We start from the raw sequence: 24,688 nt of genomic DNA, 5'->3' as shown, positions 1-24,688 counted from the left end.
TCTCCGGCTCCTCTCCCCCCATCTCTCCGGCTCCTCCCCCCCATCTCTCCGGCTCCTCTCCGCCCATCTCTCCGGCTCCTCTCCCCCATCTCCCCGGCTCCTCTCCCCCCATCTCTCCGGCTCCTCTCCCCCCATTTCTCCGGCTCCTCTCCCCGCATCTCTCCGGCTCCTCTCCCCGCATCTCTCCGGCTCCTCTCCCCCCATCTCTCCGGCTCCTCTCCCCCCATCTCTCCGGCTCCTCTCCCCCCATCTCTCCGGCTCCTCTCCCCCCATCTCTCCGGCTCCTCTCCCCCCATCTCTCCGGCTCCTCTCCCCCCATCTCTCCGGCTCCTCTCCCCCCATCTCTCCGGCTCCTCTCCCCCCATCTCTCCGGCTCCTCTCCCCCCATCTCTCCGGCTCCTCTCCCCCCATCTCTCCGGCTCCTCTCCCCCCATCTCTCCGGCTCCTCTCCCCCCATCTCTCCGGCTCCTCTCCCCCCAATCTCGCCGGCTCCTCTCCCCCATCTCTTCAGAAGTACAGCTGGTGGGAGGAGTGTGTTTAGATATGTAATGAATGGGAGCAGTGACCGTCGGCCGGAGCGATAGTGGGATAATCCTCTCCACCATCCAATCCCATTCAGACGCTGAAATGTCCACCCCCACTCCCAGGCCTCATCCGAGGAGGAGGCCCTCGTTCACTGGCATGTGGATGTGGGCGGTCAGGAGGGGTACACATCTGCCCACGCGTAGCACAAACACCTGGAACAGAGACGGGGTGGGGGGGGGTCGGTGGGGAAAGAGACACACGTGGGTCAGCTGCCGTTCGACTAACCGTCCTCCCCAACGCCGCGCGAGTTGCCTCAAGCAGCGGACACGGCCCAGGTCAACACCCACCACCCCGCGCCCTCCCAGGGGTACACGAGACCGATTGGGCAGAGGCAGTCTGTCTGCCACTGGGTAAGGATGTACAGGCTCAGAGCGGCTGCAATCTTCCAGAGGCCTCACTCCCCTCCCTATCTCTGTAACCTCCTCCAGCCCCTACAACCCTCCCTATCTCTGTAACTTCCTCCAGCCCCTACACCCCTCCCTATCTCTGTAACCTCCTCCAGCCCCTACACCCCTCCCTATCTCAGTAACCTCCTCCAGCCCCTACACCCCTCCCTATCTCTGTAACCTCCTCCAGCCCCTACAACCCTCCCTATCTCTGTAACCTCCTCCAGCCCCTACAACCCTCCCTATCTCTGTAACCTCCTCCAGCCCCTACACCCCTCCCTATCTCTGTAACCTCCTCCAGCCCCTACAACCCTCCCTATCTCTGTAACCTCCTCCAGCCCCTACACCCCTCCCTATCTCTGTAACCTCGTCCAGCCCCTACAGCCCTCCCTATCTCTGTAACCTCCTCCAGCCCCTACAACCCTCCCTATCTCTGTAACCTCCTCCAGCCCCTACACCCCTCCCTATCTCTGTAACCTCCTCCAGCCCCTACAACCCTCCCTATCTCTGTAACCCCCTCCAGCCCCTACACCCTCCCTATCTCTGTAACCTCGTCCAGCCCCTACAGCCCTCCCTATCTCTGTAACCTCCTCCAGCCCCTACAACCCTCCCTATCTCTGTAACCTCCTCCAGCCCAACCCTCCCTATCTCTGTAACCTCCTCCCGCCCCTACAACCCTCCCTATCTCTGTAACCTGCTCCAGCCCCTACAACCCTCCCTATCTCGGTAACCTCCTCCAGCCCCTACAAACCTCCCTATCTCTGTGACCTCCTCCAGCCCCTACACCCCTCCCTATCTCTGTGACCTCCTCCAGCCCCTAAAACCCTCCCTATCTCTGTAACCTCCTCCAGCCCCTACAACCCTCCCTATCTCTGTAACCTCCTCCAGCCCCTACACCCTCCCTATCTCTGTAACCTCGTCCAGCCCCTACAACCCTCCCTATCTCTGTAACCTGCTCCAGCCCCTACAACCCTCCCTATCTCGGTAACCTCCTCCAGCCCCTACAAACCTCCCTATCTCTGTGACCTCCTCCAGCCCCTACACCCCTCCCTATCTCTGTGACCTCCTCCAGCCCCTAAAACCCTCCCTATCTCTGTAACCTCCTCCAGCCCCTACAACCCTCCCTATCTCTGTAACCTCCTCCAGCCCCTGCAACCCTCCCTATCTCTGTAACCTCCTCCAGCCCCTGCAACCCTCCCTATCTCTGTGACCTCCTCCAGCCCCGACAACCCTCCCTATCTCTGTAACCTCCTCCAGTCCCTACAACACCCCCCATCTCTGTAACCTCCTCCAGCCCAACCCTCCCTATCTCTGTAACCTGCTCCCGCCCCTACAACCCTCCCTATCTCTGTAACCTGCTCCAGCCCCTACAACCCTCCCTATCTCTGTAACCTCCTCCAGCCCCTACAACCCTCCCTATCTCTGTAACCTCCTCCAGCCCCTGCAACCCTCCCTATCTCTGTAACCTCCTCCAGCCCCTGCAACCCTCCCTATCTCTGTAACCTCCTCCAGCCCCGACAACCCTCCCTATCTCTGTAACCTCCTCCAGTCCCTACAACCCCCCCCCCATCTCTGTAACTCCTCCAGCCCAACCCTCCCTATCTCTGTAACCCCCTCCAGCCCCTACAACACTCCCTATCTCTGTAACCTCCTCCAGCCCTACACCCCTCCCTTATCTCTGTAACCTCCTCCAGTCCCTACAACCCTCCCTATCTCTGTAACCTCCTCCAGCCCCGACAATCCTCCCTATCTCTGTAACCTCCTCCAGCCCCTGCAACCCTCCCTATCTCTGTAACCTCCTCCAGTCCCTACAACCCTCCTTATCTCTGTAACCTCCTCCAGCCCAACCCTCCCTATCTCTGTAACCTCCTCCAGTCCCTACACCCCTCCATATCTCTGTAACATCCTCCAGTCCCTACAACACTCCCTATCTCTGTAACCTCCTCCAGCCCCCTACACCCCTCCCTATCTCTGTAACCTCCTCCAGTCCCTACAACCCTCCCTATCTCTGTAACCTCCTCCAGCCCAACCCTCCCTATCTCTGTAACCCCCTCCAGCCCCTACAACACTCCCTATTTCTGTAACCTCCTCCAGCCCCTACACCCCTCCCTATCTCTGTAACCTCCTCCAGTCCCTACAACCCTCCTATCTCTGTAACCTCCTCCAGTCCCTACACCCCTCCATATCTCTGTAACATCCTCCAGTCCCTACAACACTCCCATCTCTGTAACCTCCTCCAGTCCCTACAACACTCCCCATCTCTGTAACCTCCTCCAGTCCTACAACCCTCCCCATCTCTGTAACCTCCTCCAGTCCCTACAACCCTCCCTATCTCTGTAACCTCCTCCAGTCCCTCCAACCCTCCCTATCTATGTAACCCCCTCCAGCCCCTACAACCCTCCCTATCTCTGTAACCTCCTCCAGCCCCTACAACCCTCCCGATCTCTGTAACCTCCTCCAGCCCCTACAACCCTCCCTATCTCTGTAACCTCCTCCAGCCCAACCCTCCCTATCTCTGTAACCTCCTCCCGCCCCTACAACCCTCCCTATCTCTGTAACCTGCTCCAGCCCCTACAACCCTCCCTATCTCTGTTACCTCCTCCAGCCCCTACAACCCTCCCTTTCTCTGTAACCCCCTCCAGCCCCTACAACACTCCCTATCTCTGCAACCTCCTCCAGCCCCTACAACCCTCCCCATCTCTGTAACCTCCTCCAGCCCCTACAATCCTCCCTATCTCTGTAACCTCCTCCAGCCCCTGCAGCCCTCCCTATCTCTGTAACCTCCTCCAGCCCCTGCAACCCTCCCTATCTCTGTAACCTCCTCCAGCCCCTACAACCCTCCCTATCTCTGTAACCTCCTCCAGCCCCTGCAACCCTCCCTATCTCTGTAACCTCCTCCAGCCCCGACAACCCTCCCTATCTCTGTAACCTCCTCCAGTCCCTACAACACCCCCCATCTCTGTAACCTCCTCCAGCCCAACCCTCCCTATCTCTGTAACCTGCTCCCGCCCCTACAACCCTCCCTATCTCTGTAACCTGCTCCAGCCCCTACAACCCTCCCTATCTCTGTAACCTCCTCCAGCCCCGACAATCCTCCCTATCTCTGTAACCTCCTCCAGCCCCTGCAACCCTCCCTATCTCTGTAACCTCCTCCAGTCCCTACAACCCTCCTTATCTCTGTAACCTCCTCCAGCCCAACCCTCCCTATCTCTGTAACCTCCTCCAGTCCCTACACCCCTCCATATCTCTGTAACATCCTCCAGTCCCTACAACACTCCCTATCTCTGTAACCTCCTCCAGCCCCTACACCCCTCCCTATCTCTGTAACCTCCTCCAGTCCCTACAACCCTCCCTATCTCTGTAACCTCCTCCAGCCCAACCCTCCCTATCTCTGTAACCCCCTCCAGCCCCTACAACACTCCCTATTTCTGTAACCTCCTCCAGCCCCTACACCCCTCCCTATCTCTGTAACCTCCTCCAGTCCCTACAACCCTCCCTATCTCTGTAACCTCCTCCAGTCCCTACACCCCTCCATATCTCTGTAACATCCTCCAGTCCCTACAACACTCCCCATCTCTGTAACCTCCTCCAGTCCCTACAACACTCCCCATCTCTGTAACCTCCTCCAGTCCCTACAACCCTCCCCATCTCTGTAACCTCCTCCAGTCCCTACAACCCTCCCTATCTCTGTAACCTCCTCCAGTCCCTCCAACCCTCCCTATCTATGTAACCCCCTCCAGCCCCTACAACCCTCCCTATCTCTGTAACCTCCTCCAGCCCCTACAACCCTCCCGATCTCTGTAACCTCCTCCAGCCCCTACAACCCTCCCTATCTCTGTAACCTCCTCCAGCCCAACCCTCCCTATCTCTGTAACCTCCTCCCGCCCCTACAACCCTCCCTATCTCTGTAACCTGCTCCAGCCCCTACAACCCTCCCTATCTCTGTTACCTCCTCCAGCCCCTACAACCCTCCCTTTCTCTGTAACCCCCTCCAGCCCCTACAACACTCCCTATCTCTGCAACCTCCTCCAGCCCCTACAACCCTCCCCATCTCTGTAACCTCCTCCAGCCCCTACAATCCTCCCTATCTCTGTAACCTCCTCCAGCCCCTGCAGCCCTCCCTATCTCTGTAACCTCCTCCAGCCCCTGCAACCCTCCCTATCTCTGTAACCTCCTCCAGCCCCTACAACCCTCCCTATCTCTGTAACCTCCTCCAGCCCCTGCAACCCTCCCTATCTCTGTAACCTCCTCCAGCCCCTGCAACCCTCCCTATCTCTGTGACCTCCTCCAGCCCCGACAACCCTCCCTATCTCTGTAACCTCCTCCAGTCCCTACAACACCCCCCATCTCTGTAACCTCCTCCAGCCCAACCCTCCCTATCTCTGTAACCTGCTCCCGCCCCTACAACCCTCCCTATCTCTGTAACCTGCTCCAGCCCCTACAACCCTCCCTATCTCTGTAACCTGCTCCAGCCCCTACAACCCTCCCTATCTCTGTAACCTCCTCCAGCCCCTACAACCCTCCCTATCTCTGTAACCTCCTCCAGCCCCTGCAACCCTCCCTATCTCTGTAACCTCCTCCAGCCCCTGCAACCCTCCCTATCTCTGTAACCTCCTCCAGCCCCGACAACCCTCCCTATCTCTGTAACCTCCTCCAGTCCCTACAACCCCCCCCCCATCTCTGTAACCTCCTCCAGCCCAACCCTCCCTATCTCTGTAACCCCCTCCAGCCCCTACAACACTCCCTATCTCTGTAACCTCCTCCAGCCCCTACACCCCTCCCTATCTCTGTAACCTCCTCCAGTCCCTACAACCCTCCCTATCTCTGTAACCTCCTCCAGCCCCGACAATCCTCCCTATCTCTGTAACCTCCTCCAGCCCCTGCAACCCTCCCTATCTCTGTAACCTCCTCCAGTCCCTACAACCCTCCTTATCTCTGTAACCTCCTCCAGCCCAACCCTCCCTATCTCTGTAACCTCCTCCAGCCCAACCCGCCCTATCTCTGTAACCCCCTCCAGCCCCTACAACACTCCCTATTTCTGTAACCTCCTCCAGCCCCTACACCCCTCCCTATCTCTGTAACCTCCTCCAGTCCCTACAACCCTCCCTATCTCTGTAACCTCCTCCAGTCCCTACACCCCTCCATATCTCTGTAACATCCTCCAGTCCCTACAACACTCCCCATCTCTGTAACCTCCTCCAGTCCCTACAACACTCCCCATCTCTGTAACCTCCTCCAGTCCCTACAACCCTCCCCATCTCTGTAACCTCCTCCAGTCCCTACAACCCTCCCTATCTCTGTAACCTCCTCCAGTCCCTCCAACCCTCCCTATCTATGTAACCCCCTCCAGCCCCTACAACCCTCCCTATCTCTGTAACCTCCTCCAGCCCCTACAACCCTCCCGATCTCTGTAACCTCCTCCAGCCCCTACAACCCTCCCTATCTCTGTAACCTCCTCCAGCCCAACCCTCCCTATCTCTGTAACCTCCTCCCGCCCCTACAACCCTCCCTATCTCTGTAACCTGCTCCAGCCCCTACAACCCTCCCTATCTCTGTTACCTCCTCCAGCCCCTACAACCCTCCCTTTCTCTGTAACCCCCTCCAGCCCCTACAACACTCCCTATCTCTGCAACCTCCTCCAGCCCCTACAACCCTCCCCATCTCTGTAACCTCCTCCAGCCCCTACAATCCTCCCTATCTCTGTAACCTCCTCCAGCCCCTGCAGCCCTCCCTATCTCTGTAACCTCCTCCAGCCCCTGCAACCCTCCCTATCTCTGTAACCTCCTCCAGCCCCTACAACCCTCCCTATCTATGAAACCCCCTCCAGCCCCTACAACCCTCCCTATCTCTGTAACCTCCTCCAGCCCCTACAACCCTCCCTATCTCTGTAACCTCCTCCAGCCCCTACAACCCTCCCTATCTCTGTAACCTCCTCCAGTCCGAACAACCCCCCCATATCTCTGTAACCTCCTCCAGCCCCTACAATCCTCCCCATCTCTGTAACCTCCTCCAGCCCCTACAACCCTCCCTTTCACTGTAACCCCCTCCAGCCCCTACAACTCTCCCTATCTCTGCAACCTCCTCCAGCCCCTACACCCCTGCCTATCTCTGTAACCCCCTCCAGTCCCGACAACCCTCCCCATCTCTGTAACCTCCTCCAGCCCCTACAATCCTCCCTATCTCTGTAACCTCCTCCAGCCCCTGCAACCCTCCCGATCTCTGTAACCTCCTCCAGCCCCTGCAACCCTCCCTTTCTCTGTAACCCACTCCAGCCCCTACAACACTCCCTATCTCTGCAACCTCCTCCAGCCCCTACACCCCTGCCTATCTCTGTAACCTCCTCCAGTCCCGACAACCCTCCCCATCTCTGTAACCTCCTCCAGCCCCTACAATCCTCCCTATCTCTGTAACCTCCTCCAGCCCCTGCAACCCTCCCGATCTCTGTAACCTCCTCCAGCCCCTGCAACCCTCCCTATCTCTGTAACCTCCTCCAGCCCTCACAATACTCCCTATCTCTGTAACCTCCTCCAGCCCCTACAATCCTCCCTATCTCTGTAACCTCCTCCAGCCCCTGCAACCCTCCCGATCTCTGTAACCTCCTCCAGCCCCTGCAGCCCTCCCTATCTCTGTAACCTCCTCCAGCCCCTACAACCCTCCCTATCTATGAAACCCCCTCCAGCCCCTACAACCCTCCCTATCTCTGTAACCTCCTCCAGTCCGAACAACCCCCCCATATCTCTGTAACCTCCTCCAGCCCCTACAATCCTCCCCATCTCTGTAACCTCCTCCAGCCCCTACAACCCTCCCTTTCTCTGTAACCCCCTCCAGCCCCTACAACACTCCCTATCTCTGCAACCTCCTCCAGCCCCTACACCCCTGCCTATCTCTGTAACCTCCTCCAGTCCCGACAACCCTCCCCATCTCTGTAACCTCCTCCAGCCCCTACAATCCTCCCTATCTCTGTAACCTCCTCCAGCCCCTGCAACCCTCCCGATCTCTGTAACCTCCTCCAGCCCCTGCAACCCTCCCTATCTCTGTAACCTCCTCCAGCCCTCACAATACTCCCTATCTCTGTAACCTCCTCCAGTCCCTACAACCCTCCCTATCTCTGTAACCTCCTCCAGCCCCTACAATCCTCCCTATCTCTGTAACCTCCTCCAGCCCCTGCAACCCTCCCGATCTCTGTAACCTCCTCCAGCCCCTACACCCCTCCCTATCTCTGTAACCTCCTCCAGTCCCTACAACCCTCCCTTATCTCTGTAATCTCATCCAGTCCCGACAACCCTCCCTATCTCTGTAACCTCCTCCAGTCCCTACAACCCTCCCTATATCTGTAACCTCCTCCGGCCCAACCCTCCCTATCTCTGTAACCTCCTCCAGCCCAACCCTCCCTATCTCTGTAACCTCCTCCAGCCCCTACAACCCTCCCTATCTCTGTAACCTCCTCCAGCCCCTACAACCCTCCCTATCTCTGTAACCTCCTCCAGCCCCTACAACCCTCCCTATCTCTGTAACCTCCTCCAGCCCAACCCTCCCTATCTCTGTAACCCCCTCCAGCCCCTACAACACTCCCCATCTCTGTAACCTCCTGCAGCCCCTACAACCGTCCATATCTCTGTAACCTCCTCCAGCCCCTACAATCCTCCCTATCTCTGTAACCTCCTCCAGCCCCTGCAACCCTCCCTATCTCTGTAACCTCCTCCAGTCCCTACAACCGTCCATATCTCTGTAACCTCCTCCAGCCCCTACAATCCTCCCTATCTCTGTAACCTCCTCCAGCCCCTGCAACCCTCCCTATCTCTGTAACCTCCTCCAGTCCCTACAACCCTCCCGATCTCTGTAACCTCCTCCAGCCCCTACAATCCTCCCTATCTCTGTAACCTCCTCCAGTCCCTACAACCCTCCCTATCTCTGTAACCTCCTCCAGCCCCTACAATCCTCCCTATCTCTGTAACCTCCTCCAGCCCCTGCAACCCTCACTATCTCTGTAAACTCCTCCAGTCCCTACAACCCTCCCGATCTCTGTAACCTCCTCCAGCCCCTACACCCCTCCCTATCTCTGTAACCTCCTCCAGTCCCTACAACCCTCCCTATCTCTGTAAGCTCCTCCAGTCCCGACAACCCTCCCTATCTCTGTAACCTCCTCCAGTCCCTACAACCCTCCCTATCTCTGTAACCTCCTCCAGTCCCTACAACCCTCCCTATCTCTGTAACCACCTCCAGCCCAGACAACCCTCCCTATCTCTGTAACCTCCTCCAGCCCCTACACCCCTCCCTATCTCTGTAACCTCCTCCAGCCCCTACAACCCTCCCTATCTCTGTAACCTCCTCCAGTCCCAACACCCCTCCCTATCTCTGTAACCTCCTCCAGTCCCTACAACACTCCCCATCTCTGTAACCTCCTCCAGTCCTTACAACCCTCCCCATCTCTGTAACCTCCTCCAGTCCCTACAACCCTCCCTATCTCTGTAACCTCCTCCAGTCCCTCCAACCCTCCCTATCTCTGTAACCCCCTCCAGCCCCGACAACCCTCCCTATCTCTGTAACCTCCTCCAGCCCCTACAACCCTCCCTATCTCTGTACCCTCCTCCAGTCCCTACAACCCTCCCTATCTCTGTAACCTCCTCCAGTCCCTACAACCCTCCCTATCTCTGTAACCTCCTCCAGCCCCGACAACCCTCCCTATCTCTGTAACCCCCTCCAGTCCCTACAACGCTCCCCATCTCTGTAACCTCCTCCAGCCCCTACAACCTTCCCTATCTCTGTAACCTCCTCCAGCCCCTACACCCCTCCCTATCTTTGTAACCTCCTCCAGCCCCTACATCCCTCCCTATCTCTGTAACCTCCTCCAACCCCTACAACCCTCCCTCTCTCTGTAACCCCCTCCAGCCCCTACAACCCTCCCTATCTCTGTAACCTCCTCCAGCCCCTACAACCCTCCCTATCTCTGGAACCACCACCAGCCCCTACAACCCTCCCTATCTCTGTAACCTCCACCAGCCCCTACAACCCTCCCTATCTCTGTAACCTCCTCCAGCCCCTACAACCCTCCCTATCTCTGTGACCTCCTCCTGTCCCTACAACCCTCCCTATCTCTGTAACCTCCTCCAGCCCCTACAACCCTCCCTATCTCTGTAACCTCCTCCTGTCCCTACAACCCTCCCTATCTCTGTAACCTCCTCCATTCCCTCCAACCCTCCGAGATCTCTGCGCTCCCCCAATTCCGGCCTCTTGACCATCCCCCCCATTCCCATCCCTCCACCATTGGCGGCCGCGCCTTCAGCTGCCGGGGGGGGGGGGGCTGAGCTCTGGAATCCCTGTCCTAAACCCCTCCCTGCCTCCCTCTCGGTCTCTTTTTCCCCGTCTCTCTCTCTCCCCATCTCTCACTCACTCTCTCTCCCCATCTGCTCTCTCCCCGTCTCTCTCGCTCTCTCTCTCCCCGTCTCTCTCTCTCTCCCAGTCTCTCTCTCTCTCTCTCTCCCAGTCTCTCGCTCTCTCTCCCCGTCTCTCTCTCTCCCCGTCTCTCTCTCTCTCCCCGTCTCTCTCTCTCTCTCTCTCCCCGTCTCTCTCTCTCTCTCTCTCCCAGTCTCTCTCTCTCTCCCCGTCTCGCTCTCTCTCCCCCCGTCTCGCTCTCTCTCCCCCCGTCTCTCTCTCTCTCCCCGTCTCGCTCTCTCTCTCCCCGTCTCGCTCTCTCTCTCCCCGTCTCGCTCTCTCTCGCCCCGTCTCGCTCTCTCTCCCCGTCTCGCTCTCTCTCCCCGTCTCTCTCTCTCTCCCCGCCCCTCTCTCTCTGCCCCTCTCTCTCTGCCCCTCTCTCTCTGCCCCTCTCTCTCTGCCCCTCTCTCTCTGCCCCTCTCTCTCTGCCCCTCTCTCTCTGCCCCTCTCTCTCTGCCCCTCTCTCTCTGCCCCTCTCTCTCTGCCCCCCTCTCTCTGCCCCCCTCTCTCTGCCCCTCTCTCTCTCATCTGTTTCTCTCTCTCGGTCTCTCCGTCTCTCTCTCTCTCTCTCTCTCCCCGTGTCTCTCTCTCTCCCCGTGTCTCTTCTCTCCCCGTGTCTCTCTCTCTCTCTCCCCGTGTCTCTCTCTCTCCCCGTCTCTCTCTCTCTCTCCCCGTCTCTCTCTCTCTCTCCCCGTCTCTCTCTCTCTCTCCCCGTCTCTCTCTCTCTCTCCCCGTCTCTCTCTCTCTCTCCCCGTCTCTCTCTCTCTCTCCCCGTCTCTCTCTCTCTCTCCCCGTCTCTCTCTCTCTCTCCCCGTCTCTCTCTCTCTCTCCCCGTCTCTCTCTCTCTCTCCCCGTCTCTCTCTCTCCCCATCTCCCTCTCTCTCCCCATCTCTCTCTCTCTCTCTCTCCCTCTCTCTCCGTCTCTCTCTCCGTCTCTCCGTGTCTCTCTCTCTCCGTCGCCCTCTCTCTCTCTCCGTCGCCCTCTCTCTCACTCTCTCTCCCCGTCTCTCTCTCTCCCCGTCTCTCTCTCCCCGTCTCTCTCTCTCTCCCCATCTCCCTCTCTCTCCGTCTCTCTCTCTCTCTCTCTCCGTCTCTCTCTCTCCGTCTCTCTCTCTCTCTCCGTCTCTCTCTCTCTCTCCGTCGCCCTCTCTCTCTCTCCGTCGCCCTCTCTCTCACTCTCTCTCCCCGTCTCTCTCTCTCTCCCCGTCTCTCTCTCTCTCTCCCCGTCTCTCTCTTTCTCTCTCTCTCCGTCTCTCTCTCTCTCTCCGTCTCTCTCTCTCCGTCTCTCTCTCTCCGTCTCTCTCTCTCCGTCTCTCTCTCTCCGTCTCTCTCTCTCCGTCTCTCTCTCTCCGTCTCTCTCTCTCCGTCTCTCTCTCTCCGTCTCTCTCTCTCCGTCTCTCTCTCTCCGTCTCTCTCTCTCCGTCTCTCTCTCTCTCCGTCTCTCTCTCTCCCCGTCTCTCTCTCTCCCCGTCTCTCCGTGTCTCTCTCTCTCCGTCGCCCTCTCTCTCTCTCCCCGTCTCTCTCCGTCGCTCTCTCTCTCTGTCGCCCTCTCTCTCTCTCCCTCTCCCTCTCTCCGAACCCGTTTTTGGTTTCCGCTCCCCAGTGTTTCCCAATGTGGCTCGGGGTCAGATTCGGTCCGATTTTCTCCCGGTGAAGCCCCTCGGGGGGCGCCCGCGGGGTTGTTTTCCGAGGTTAGCAGTGCTCAGTAAACGGACCTCGCTGAAGCTACGGGGCCTGGGGGGAAGAGTCAGGGCCCAGTCCAGCTGTAAGGCGGGCACGCTGCTGAAGGCCCAGGTCGAAGGACCACGCAACCCCCAGGCTGATCACCGCCCGGAGACGCTGACTGGGCGGGAACAGGACCGCGGTGCGATGCCCACCCCAGTCGAACAGCCCACCGCTCAGGCACGAGCAACGGTAGCTGGGCGTAACACCGGGGAGCAGCCAGCTTGCAGGGCAGGGTGGGGGGGGGGGGGGGGGGGTTGTCTGTTGTGGAGGGTGCTATCGGAGTTCATGACAACGAGGGGGTGACGGGTGCTCCTGGCCCTGCCTTACCTTGATGGTGTCTGAGATACCCTGCTCACTCAAACTCTGCACAAAGGTCTCGATGGGATATGTCAGACCAGGAACCAGCATAGGAACCTGCAACAGCCGACAAGCAAGACAGTGAGACACCCAGAGAGGCCACGATCGACCGCCGCCCCCAGAAAGGTTATGCCTCTCACTGCCCACAAGAAAGGTCATTCTGGCCAGAACGCTCCTCACGCCGGTTTCTGAACATGTTTGTGTCTGTATTTACCAGCTTGTCCCCAGCCATGTTCTACATGTGGCTGCCAGCAAGGGTCAGTGCTGAGGGAGTGCTGCACTGTCAGAGAGTCAGTGCTGAGGGAGTGCCGCACTGTCAGAGGGTCAGTACTGAGGGAGTGCCGCACTGTCAGAGGGTCAGTACTGAGGGAGTGCCGCACTGTCAGAGGGTCAGTACTGAGGGAGTGCCGCACTGTCAGAGGGCCAGTGCTGAGGGAGCGCCGCACTGTCAGAGGGTCAGTACTGAGGGAGTGCCGCACTGTCAGAGGGTCAGTACTGAGGGAGTGCCGCACTGTCAGAGGGCCAGTGCTGAGGGAGCGCCGCACTGTCAGGGGGTCAGTACTGAGGGAGTGCCGCACTGTCAGAGGGCCAGTGCTGAGGGAGCGCCGCACTGTCAGAGGGTCAGTACTGAGGGAGTGCCGCACTGTCAGAGGGTCAGTACTGAGGGAGTGCCGCACTGTCAGAGGGTCAGTACTGAGGGAGTGCCGCACTGTCAGAGGGTCAGTACTGAGGGAGTGCTGCACTGTCAGAGAGTCAGTACTGAGGGAGTGCCGCACTGTCAGAGGGTCAGTACTGAGGGAGTGCTGCACTGTCAGAGGGTCAGTACTGAGGGAGTGCCGCACTGTCAGAGGGTCAGTACCGAGGGAGTGCTGCACGGTCAGAGGGTCAGTACCGAGGGAGTGCTGCACTGTCAGAGGGTCAGTACCGAGGGAGTGCCGCACTGTCAGAGGGTCAGTACCGAGGGAGTGCTGCACTGTCAGAGGGTCAGTACCGAGGGAGTGCCGCACTGTCAGAGGGTCAGTACTGAGGGAGTGCCGCACTGTCAGAGGGTCAGTACTGAGGGAGTGCTGCACTGTCAGAGGGTCAGTACTGAGGGAGTGCCGCACTGTCAGAGGGTCAGTACCGAGGGAGTGCTGCACTGTCAGAGGGTCAGTACTGAGGGAGTGCTGCACTGTCAGAGGGTCAGTGCTGAGGGAGTGCTGCACTGTCAGAGAGTCAGTACCGAGGGAGTGCTGCACTGTCAGAGGGTCAGTACCGAGGGAGTGCTGCACTGTCAGAGGGTCAGTACTGAGGGAGTGCCGCACTGTCAGAGGGTCAGTACTGAGGGAGTGCTGCACTGTCAGAGGGTCAGTACTGAGGGAGTGCCGCACTGTCAGAGGGTCAGTACTGAGGTAGTGCTGCACTGTCAGAGGGTCAGTACTGAGGGAGTGCCGCACTGTCAGAGGGTCAGTACTGAGGGAGTGCCGCACTGTCAGAGGGTCAGTACCGAGGGAGTGCCGCACTGTCAGAGGGTCAGTGCTGAGGGAGTGCTGCACTGTCAGAGAGTCAGTGCTGAGGGAGTGCCGCACTGTCAGAGGGTCAGTACTGAGGGAGTGCCGCACTGTCAGAGGGTCAGTACTGAGGGAGTGCCGCACTGTCAGAGGGTCAGTACTGAGGGAGTGCCGCACTGTCAGAGGGCCAGTGCTGAGGGAGCGCCGCACTGTCAGAGGGTCAGTACTGAGGGAGTGCCGCACTGTCAGAGGGTCAGTACTGAGGGAGTGCCGCACTGTCAGAGGGCCAGTGCTGAGGGAGCGCCGCACTGTCAGGGGGTCAGTACTGAGGGAGTGCCGCACTGTCAGAGGGCCAGTGCTGAGGGAGCGCCGCACTGTCAGAGGGTCAGTACTGAGGGAGTGCCGCACTGTCAGAGGGTCAGTACTGAGGGAGTGCCGCACTGTCAGAGGGTCAGTACTGAGGGAGTGCCGCACTGTCAGAGGGTCAGTACTGAGGGAGTGCTGCACTGTCAGAGAGTCAGTACTGAGGGAGTGCCGCACTGTCAGAGGGTCAGTACTGAGGGAGTGCTGCACTGTCAGAGGGTCAGTACTGAGGGAGTGCCGCACTGTCAGAGGGTCAGTACCGAGGGAGTGCTGCACGGTCAGAGGGTCAGTACCGAGGGAGTGCTGCACTGTCAGAGGGTCAGTACCGAGGGAGTGCCGCACTGTCAGAGGGTCAGTACCGAGGGAGTGCTGCACTGTCAGAGGGTCAGTACCGAGGGAGTGCCGCACTGTCAGAGGGTCAGTACTGAGGGAGTGCCGCACTGTCAGAGGGTCAGTACTGAGGGAGTGCTGCACTGTCAGAGGGTCAGTACTGAGGGAGTGCCGCACTGTCAGAGGGTCAGTACCGAGGGAGTGCTGCACTGTCAGAGGGTCAGTACTGAGGGAGTGCTGCACTGTCAGAGGGTCAGTGCTGAGGGAGTGCTGCACTGTCAGAGAGTCAGTACCGAGGGAGTGCTGCACTGTCAGAGGGTCAGTACCGAGGGAGTGCTGCACTGTCAGAGGGTCAGTACTGAGGGAGTGCCGCACTGTCAGAGGGTCAGTACTGAGGGAGTGCTGCACTGTCAGAGGGTCAGTACTGAGGGAGTGCCGCACTGTCAGAGGGTCAGTACTGAGGTAGTGCTGCACTGTCAGAGGGTCAGTACTGAGGGAGTGCCGCACTGTCAGAGGGTCAGTACTGAGGGAGTGCCGCACTGTCAGAGGGTCAGTACCGAGGGAGTGCCGCACTGTCAGAGGGTCAGTACTGAGGGAGTGCCGCACTGTCAGAGGGTCAGTACTGAGGGAGTGCTGCACTGTCAGAGGGTCAGTACTGAGGGAGTGCTGCACTGTCAGAGGGTCAGTACTGAGGGAGTGCCGCACTGTCAGAGGGTCAGTACTGAGGGAGTGCTGCACTGTCAGAGGGTCAGTACTGAGGGAGTGCCGCACTGTCAGAGGGTCAGTACTGAGGGAGTGCTGCACTGTCAGAGAGTCAGTACTGAGGGAGTGCTGCACTGTCAGAGGGTCAGTACTGAGGGAGTGCCGCACTGTCAGAGAGTCAGTACCGAGGGAGTGCCGCACTGTCAGAGGGTCAGTACTGAGGGAGTGCTGCACTGTCAGAGGGTCAGTACTGAGGGAGTGCCGCACAGTCAGAGGGTCAGTACTGAGGGAGTGCTGCACTGTCAGAGGGTCAGTACTGAGGGAGTGCTGCACTGTCAGAGGGTCAGTACTGAGGGAGTGCCGCACTGTCAGAGGGTCAGTACTGAGGGAGTGCCGCACTGTCAGAGGGTCAGTACTGAGGGAGTGCCGCACTGTCAGAGGGTCAGTACTGAGGGAGTGCTGCACTGTCAGAGAGTCAGTACTGAGGGAGTGCCGCACTGTCAGAGGGTCAGTACTGAGGGAGTGCCGCACTGTCAGAGGGTCAGTACTGAGGGAGTGCCGCACTGTCAGAGGGTCAGTACTGAGGGAGTGCTGCACTGTCAGAGGGTCAGTACTGAGGGAGTGCTGCACTGTCAGAGAGTCAGTACTGAGGGAGTGCCGCACTGTCAGAGGGTCAGTACTGAGGGAGCGCTGCACTGTCAAGGGGTCAGTACTGAGGGAGTGCCGCACTGTCAGAGGGTCAGTACTGAGGGAGTGCTGCACTGTCAGAGAGTCAGTACTGAGGGAGTGCTGCACTGTCAGAGGGTCAGTGCTGAGGGAGTGTCGCACCGTCAGAGGGTCAGTACTGAGGGAGTGCTGCACTGTCAGAGGGTCAGTGCTGAGGGAGTGCTGCACTGTCAGAGAGTCAGTACTGAGGGAGTGCTGCACTGTCAGAGGGTCAGTACTGAGGGAGTGCCGCACTGTCAGAGGGTCAGTACTGAGGGAGCGCCGCACTGTCAGAGGGTCAGTACTGAGGGAGTGCTGCACTGTCAGAGAGTCAGTACTGAGGGAGTGCTGCACTGTCAGAGGGTCAGTACTGAGGGAGTGCCGCACTGTCAGAGGGTCAGTACTGAGGGAGCGCCGCACTGTCAGAGGGTCAGTACTGAGGGAGTGCCGCACTGTCAGAGGGTCAGTACTGAGGGAGTGCTGCACTGTCAGAGGGTCAGTACTGAGGGAGTGCCGCACGGTCAGAGGGTCAGTACTGAGGGAGTGCTGCACCGTCAGAGGGTCAGTACTGAGGGAGTGCCGCACTGTCAGAGGGTCAGTACTGAGGGAGTGCCGCACTGTCAGAGGGTCAGTACTGAGGGAGCGCCGCACTGTCAGAGGGTCAGTACTGAGGGAGTGCCGCACTGTCAGAGGGTCAGTACTGAGGGAGTGCTGCACCGTCAGAGGGTCAGTACTGAGGGAGTGCCGCACTGTCAGAGGGTCAGTACTGAGGGAGTGCCGCACTGTCAGAGGGTCAGTACTGAGGGAGTGCCGCACTGTCAGAGGGTCAGTACTGAGGGAGTGCCGCACTGTCAGAGGGTCAGTACTGAGGGAGTGCTGCACTGTCAGAGTGTCAGTCCTGAGGGAGTGCCGCACTGTCAGAGGGTCAGGGTCGGTACTGAGGGAGCGCCGCACTGTCAGAGGGTCAGTACTGAGGGAGTGCCGCACTGTCAGAGGGTCAGTACTGAGGGAGTGCCGCACTGTCAGAGGGTCAGTACTGAGGGAGTGCCGCACTGTCAGAGGGTCAGTACTGAGGGAGCGCCGCTGTGTCAGAGGGTCAGTACTGGGTGAGTGCCGCACTGTCAGAGGGTCAGTACTGAGAGAGTGCCGCACTGTCAGAGGGTCAGTGCTGAGGGAGTACCGCACTGTCAGAGGGTCAGTGCTGAGGGAGTGGCACACTGTCAGAGGGTCAGTACTGAGGGTGTGCCGCACTGTCAGAGGGTCAGTACTGAGGGAGTGCCGCACTGTCAGAGGGTCAGTACTGAGGGAGTGCCGCACTGTCAGAGGGTCAGTACTGAGGGAGTGCTGCACTGTCAGAGGGTCAGTACTGAGGGAGTGCCGAACTGTCAGACGGTCAGGACTGAGGGAGTGCCGCACTGTCGGAGGGTCAGTACTGAGGGATGCCGCACTGTCAGAGGGTCAGTACTGAGGGAGTGCCGCACTGTCAGAGGGTCAGTACTGAGGGAGTGCCGCACTGTCAGAGGGTCAGTACTGAGGGAGTGCTGCACTGTCAGAGGGTCAGTACTGAGGGAGTGCCGCACTGTCAGAGGGTCAGTGCTGAGGGAAGGCTGCACTGTCAGAGGGTCAGTACTGAGGGAGTGACGCACTGTCAGAGGGTCAGTACTGAGGGAGTGACGCACTGTCAGAGGGTCAGTACTGAGGGAGCGCCGCACTGTCAGAGGGTCAGTACTGAGGGAGCGCCGCACTGTCAGAGGGTCAGTACTGAGGGAGTGACGCACTGTCAGAGGGTCAGTACTGAGGGAGTGCCGCACTGTCAGAGGGTAAGTACTGAGGGAGCACCGCACTGTCAGAGGGTCAGTACTGAGGGAGCGCCGCTGTGTCAGAGGGTCAGTACTGGGTGAGTGCCGCACTGTCAGAGGGTCAGTACTGAGAGAGTGCCGCACTGTCAGAGGGTCAGTGCTGAGGGAGTGCTGCACTGTCAGAGAGTCAGTACTGAGGGAGTGCCGCACTGTCAGAGGGTCAGTACTGAGGGAGTGCCGCACTGTCAGAGGGTCAGTGCTGAGGGAGCGCCGCACTGTCAGAGGGTCAGTACCGAGGGAGTGCCGCACTGTCAGAGGGTCAGTACTGAGGGAGTGCTGCACTGTCAGAGGGTCAGTACCGAGGGAGTGCCGCACTGTCAGAGGGTCAGTACTGAGGGAGTGCCGCACTGTCAGAGGGTCAGTACTGAGGGAGTGCTGCACTGTCAGAGGGTCAGTACTGAGGGAGTGCTGCACTGTCAGAGGGTCAGTACTGAGGGAGTGCCGCACTGTCAGAGGGTCAGTACTGAGGGAGTGCTGCACTGTCAGAGGGTCAGTACTGAGGGAGTGCCGCACTGTCAGAGGGTCAGTACTGAGGGAGTGCTGCACTGTCAGAGAGTCAGTACTGAGGGAGTGCTGCACTGTCAGAGGGTCAGTACTGAGGGAGTGCCGCACTGTCAGAGAGTCAGTACCGAGGGAGTGCCGCACTGTCAGAGGGTCAGTACTGAGGGAGTGCTGCACTGTCAGAGGGTCAGTACTGAGGGAGTGCCGCACAGTCAGAGGGTCAGTACTGAGGGAGTGCTGCACTGTCAGAGGGTCAGTACTGAGGGAGTGCTGCACTGTCAGAGGGTCAGTACTGAGGGAGTGCCGCACTGTCAGAGGGTCAGTACTGAGGGAGTGCCGCACTGTCAGAGGGTCAGTACTGAGGGAGTGCCGCACTGTCAGAGGGTCAGTACTGAGGGAGTGCTGCACTGTCAGAGAGTCAGTACTGAGGGAGTGCCGCACTGTCAGAGGGTCAGTACTGAGGGAGTGCCGCACTGTCAGAGGGTCAGTACTGAGGGAGTGCCGCACTGTCAGAGGGTCAGTACTGAGGGAGTGCTGCACTGTCAGAGGGTCAGTACTGAGGGAGTGCTGCACTGTCAGAGAGTCAGTACTGAGGGAGTGCCGCACTGTCAGAGGGTCAGTACTGAGGGAGCGCTGCACTGTCAAGGGGTCAGTACTGAGGGAGTGCCGCACTGTCAGAGGGTCAGTACTGAGGGAGTGCTGCACTGTCAGAGAGTCAGTACTGAGGGAGTGCTGCACTGTCAGAGGGTCAGTGCTGAGGGAGTGTCGCACCGTCAGAGGGTCAGTACTGAGGGAGTGCTGCACTGTCAGAGGGTCAGTGCTGAGGGAGTGCTGCACTGTCAGAGAGTCAGTACTGAGGGAGTGCTGCACTGTCAGAGGGTCAGTACTGAGGGAGTGCCGCACTGTCAGAGGGTCAGTACTGAGGGAGCGCCGCACTGTCAGAGGGTCAGTACTGAGGGAGTGCTGCACTGTCAGAGAGTCAGTACTGAGGGAGTGCTGCACTGTCAGAGGGTCAGTACTGAGGGAGTGCCGCACTGTCAGAGGGTCAGTACTGAGGGAGCGCCGCACTGTCAGAGGGTCAGTACTGAGGGAGTGCCGCACTGTCAGAGGGTCAGTACTGAGGGAGTGCTGCACTGTCAGAGGGTCAGTACTGAGGGAGTGCCGCACGGTCAGAGGGTCAGTACTGAGGGAGTGCTGCACCGTCAGAGGGTCAGTACTGAGGGAGTGCCGCACTGTCAGAGGGTCAGTACTGAGGGAGTGCCGCACTGTCAGAGGGTCAGTACTGAGGGAGCGCCGCACTGTCAGAGGGTCAGTACTGAGGGAGTGCCGCACTGTCAGAGGGTCAGTACTGAGGGAGTGCTGCACCGTCAGAGGGTCAGTACTGAGGGAGTGCCGCACTGTCAGAGGGTCAGTACTGAGGGAGTGCCGCACTGTCAGAGGGTCAGTACTGAGGGAGTGCCGCACTGTCAGAGGGTCAGTACTGAGGGAGTGCCGCACTGTCAGAGGGTCAGTACTGAGGGAGTGCTGCACTGTCAGAGTGTCAGTCCTGAGGGAGTGCCGCACTGTCAGAGGGTCAGGGTCGGTACTGAGGGAGCGCCGCACTGTCAGAGGGTCAGTACTGAGGGAGTGCCGCACTGTCAGAGGGTCAGTACTGAGGGAGTGCCGCACTGTCAGAGGGTCAGTACTGAGGGAGTGCCGCACTGTCAGAGGGTCAGTACTGAGGGAGCGCCGCTGTGTCAGAGGGTCAGTACTGGGTGAGTGCCGCACTGTCAGAGGGTCAGTACTGAGAGAGTGCCGCACTGTCAGAGGGTCAGTGCTGAGGGAGTACCGCACTGTCAGAGGGTCAGTGCTGAGGGAGTGGCACACTGTCAGAGGGTCAGTACTGAGGGTGTGCCGCACTGTCAGAGGGTCAGTACTGAGGGAGTGCCGCACTGTCAGAGGGTCAGTACTGAGGGAGTGCCGCACTGTCAGAGGGTCAGTACTGAGGGAGTGCTGCACTGTCAGAGGGTCAGTACTGAGGGAGTGCCGAACTGTCAGACGGTCAGGACTGAGGGAGTGCCGCACTGTCGGAGGGTCAGTACTGAGGGATGCCGCACTGTCAGAGGGTCAGTACTGAGGGAGTGCCGCACTGTCAGAGGGTCAGTACTGAGGGAGTGCCGCACTGTCAGAGGGTCAGTACTGAGGGAGTGCTGCACTGTCAGAGGGTCAGTACTGAGGGAGTGCCGCACTGTCAGAGGGTCAGTGCTGAGGGAAGGCTGCACTGTCAGAGGGTCAGTACTGAGGGAGTGACGCACTGTCAGAGGGTCAGTACTGAGGGAGTGACGCACTGTCAGAGGGTCAGTACTGAGGGAGCGCCGCACTGTCAGAGGGTCAGTACTGAGGGAGCGCCGCACTGTCAGAGGGTCAGTACTGAGGGAGTGACGCACTGTCAGAGGGTCAGTACTGAGGGAGTGCCGCACTGTCAGAGGGTAAGTACTGAGGGAGCACCGCACTGTCAGAGGGTCAGTACTGAGGGAGCGCCGCTGTGTCAGAGGGTCAGTACTGGGTGAGTGCCGCACTGTCAGAGGGTCAGTACTGAGAGAGTGCCGCACTGTCAGAGGGTCAGTGCTGAGGGAGTACCGCACTGTCAGAGGGTCAGTGCTGAGGGAGTGGCACACTGTCAGAGGGTCAGTACTGAGGGAGTGCCGCACTGTCAGAGGGTCAGTACTGAGGGAGCGCCGGACTGTCAGAGGGTCAGTACTGAGGGAGTGCCGCACTGTCAGAGGGTCAGTACTGAGGGAGTGCCGCACTGTCAGAGGGACAGTACTGAGGGAGTACTGCACTGTCAGAGGGACAGTACTGAGGGAGTGCCGCACTGTCAGAGGGTCAGTACTGAGGGAGTGCCGCACTGTCAGAGGGTCAGTACTGAGGGAGTGCTGCACTGTCAGAGGGTCAGTACTGAGGGAGTGCCGAACTGTCAGACGGTCAGGACTGAGGGAGTGCCGCACTGTCGGAGGGTCAGTACTGAGGGATGCCGCACTGTCAGAGGGTCAGTACTGAGGGGGTGCCGCACTGTCAGAGGGTCAGTACTGAGGGAGTGCCGCACTGTCAGAGGGTCAGTACTGAGGGTGTGCTGCACTGTCAGAGGGTCAGTACTGAGGGAGTGTCGCACTGTCAGAGGGTCAGTACTGAGGGAGCGCCGCACTGTCAGAGGGTCAGTACTGAGCGAGCGCCGCACTGTCAGAGGGTCAGTACTGAGGGAGTGCCGCACTGTCAGAGGGTAAGTACTGAGGGAGCACCGCACTGTCAGAGGGTCAGTACTGAGGGAGCGCCGCACTGTCAGAGGGTCAGTACTGAGGGAGTGCCGCACTGTCAGAGGGTCAGTACTGAGCGAGCGCCGCACTGTCAGAGGGTCAGTACTGAGGGAGTGCCGCACTGTCAGAGGGTAAGTACTGAGGGAGCACCGCACTGTCAGAGGGTCAGTACTGAGGGAATGCTGCACTGTCAGAGGGTCAGTACTGAGGGAGTGCCGCACTGTCAGAGGGTCAGTACTGAGGGAGTGACGCACTGTCAGAGGGTCAGTACTGAGGGAGCACCGCACTGTCAGACGGTCAGTACTGAGGGAGTGCTGCACTGTCAGAGGGTCAGTACTGAGGGAGTGCCGCACTGTCAGAGGGTCAGTGCTGAGGGAGTGCTGCACTGTCAGAGGGTCAGTACTGAGGGAGTGACGCACTGTCAGAGGGTCAGTACTGAGGGAGTGCCGCACTGTCAGAGGGTCAGTACTGAGGGAGTGACGCACTGTCAGAGGGTCAGTACTGAGGGAGCGCCGCACTGTCAGAGGGTCAGTGCTGAGGGAGTCCTGCACTGTCAGAGGGTCATTACTGAGGGAGTGACGCACTGTCAGAGGGTCAGTACTGAGGGAGTGACGCACTATCAGAGGGTCAGTACTGAGGGAGCGCCGCACTGTCAGAGGGTCAGTACTGAGGGAGCGCGGCACTGTCAGAGGGTCAGTACTGAGGGAGTGACGCACTGTCAGAAGGTCAGTACTGAGGGAGCGCCGCACTGTCAGAGGGTCAGTACTGAGGGAGTGACGCACTGTCAGAAGGTCAGTACTGAGGGAGCGCCGCACTGTCAGAGGGTCAGTACTGAGGGAGTGACGCACTGTCAGAGGGTCAGTACTGAGGGAGTGCTGCACTGTCAGAGGGTCAGTACTGAGGGAGTGCCGCACTGTCAGAGGGTCAGTACTGAGGGAGTGACGCACTGTCAGAGGGTCAGTACTGAGGGAGCGCCGCACTGTCAGAGGGTCAGTACTGAGGGAGTGACGCACTGTCAGAGGGTCAGTACCGAGGGAGTGACGCACTGTCAGAGGGTCAGTACTGAGGGAGCGCCGCACTGTCAGAGGGTCAGTACTGAGGGAGCGCCGCACTGTCAGAGGGTCAGTACTGAGGGAGTGACGCACTGTCAGAGGGTCAGTACTGAGGGAGGGCCGCACTGTCAGAGGGTCAGTACTGAGGAAGTGCCGCACTGTCGGACGGTCAGTACTGAGGGAGTGCCGCACTGTCAGAGGGTCAGTACTGAGGGAGTGCTGCACCGTCAGAGGGTCAGTACTGAGGGAGTGCCGCACTGTCAGAGGGTCAGTACTGAGGGATTGCTGCACCGTCAGAGGGTCAGTACTGAGGGAGTGCCGCACTGTCAGAGGGTCAGTACTGAGGGAGTGCCACACTGTCAGAGGGTCAGTACTGAGGGAGTGCCGCACTGTCAGAGGGTCAGTACTGGGTGAGTGCCGCACTGTCAGAGGGTCAGTACTGAGGGAGAGCCGCACTGTCAGAGGGTCAGTACTGAGTGAGTGTCGCACTGTCAGAGGGTCAGTACTGAGGGAGAGCCGCACTGTCAGAGGGTCAGTACTGAGGGAGTGCCGCACTGTCAGAGGGTCAGTACTGAGGGAGTGCGCACTGTCAGAGGGTCAGTACTGAGGGAGCACCGCACTGTCAGAGGGTCAGTACTGAGGGAGCGCCGCACTGTCAGAGGGTCAGTACTGAGGGAGTGCCGCACTGTCAGAGGGTCAGTACTGAGGGAACGCCGCACTGTCGGAGGGTCAGTACTGAGGGAGTGCTGCACTGTCAGAGGGTCAGTACTGAGGGAGTGCCGCACTGTCAGAGGGTCAGTACTGAGGGAGTGCCGCACTGTCAGAGGGTCAGTACTGAGGGAGTGCCGCACTGTCAGAGGGTCAGTACTGAGGGAGTGCTGCACTGTCAGAGGGTCAGTACTGAGGGAGTGCTGCACTGTCAGAGGGTCAGTGCTGAGGGAGTACCGCACTGTCAGAGGGTCAGTGCTGAGGGAGTGCCACACTGTCAGAGGGTCAGTACTGAGGGAGTGCTGCACTGTCAGAGGGTCAGTACTGAGGGAGCGCCGCACTGTCAAAGGGTCAGTACTGAGGGAGTGCCGCACTGTCAGAGGGTCAGTACTGAGGGAGTGCCGCACTGTCAGAGGGTCAGTACTGAGGGAGTGCTGCACTGTCAGAGGGTCAGTACTGAGGGAGTGCCGCACTGTCAGAGGGTCAGTACTGAGGGAGTGCTGCACTGTCAGAGGGTCAGTACTGAGCGAGTGCCGCACTGTCAGAGGGTCAGTACTGAGCGAGCGCCGCACTGTCAGAGGGTCAGTGCTGAGGGCGTGCTGCACTGTCAGAGGGTCAGTACTGAGGGAGTGACGCACTGTCAGAGGGTCAGTACTGAGGGAGTGACGCACTGTCAGAGGGTAAGTACTGAGGGAGCACCGCACTGTCAGAGGGTCAGTACTGAGCGAGCGCCGCACTGTCAGAGGGTCAGTACTGAGGGAGTGCCGCACTGTCAGAGGGTAAGTACTGAGGGAGCACCGCACTGTCAGAGGGTCAGTACTGAGGGAATGCTGCACTGTCAGAGGGTCAGTACTGAGGGAGTGCCGCACTGTCAGAGGGTCAGTACTGAGGGAGTGACGCACTGTCAGAGGGTCAGTACTGAGGGAGCGCCGCACTGTCAGAGGGTCAGTACTGAGGGAGTGCTGCACTGTCAGAGGGTCAGTACTGAGGGAGTGCCGCACTGTCAGAGGGTCAGTGCTGAGGGAGTGCTGCACTGTCAGAGGGTCAGTACTGAGGGAGTGACGCACTGTCAGAGGGTCAGTACTGAGGGAGTGACGCACTGTCAGAGGGTCAGTACTGAGGGAGCGCCGCACTGTCAGAGGGTCAGTACTGAGGGAGCACCGCACTGTCAGAGGGTCAGTACTGAGGGAGTGACGCACT

General features: G+C 59.3%; 1 protein-coding gene across 1 annotated transcript in view; it reads right to left on the bottom strand.

The window, feature by feature from the left end:
• Window positions 1-442: 442 nt before the first annotated feature.
• The window catches only part of LOC140407025 (BBSome complex member BBS1-like), a gene marked incomplete at its 5' end in the record, with an annotated part of 59,897 nt that continues 35,651 nt past the window's right edge, over window positions 443-24,688 (bottom strand). Inside the window, 2 exons of the mRNA XM_072494807.1 lie at window positions 443-737; window positions 12,456-12,542. Coding sequence (XP_072350908.1) covers window positions 651-737; window positions 12,456-12,542 — 174 coding nt within the window. The remainder of the gene's footprint in view (window positions 738-12,455; window positions 12,543-24,688) is intronic.

Source organism: Scyliorhinus torazame, unplaced genomic scaffold (genome assembly GCF_047496885.1).
Source record: "Scyliorhinus torazame isolate Kashiwa2021f unplaced genomic scaffold, sScyTor2.1 scaffold_1109, whole genome shotgun sequence".
NCBI classification, from domain to species: domain Eukaryota; kingdom Metazoa; phylum Chordata; class Chondrichthyes; order Carcharhiniformes; family Scyliorhinidae; genus Scyliorhinus; species Scyliorhinus torazame.
The sequence above is the reverse complement of the archived record's forward strand: the minus strand, read 5'-3'. Positions and strand labels throughout refer to the sequence as shown.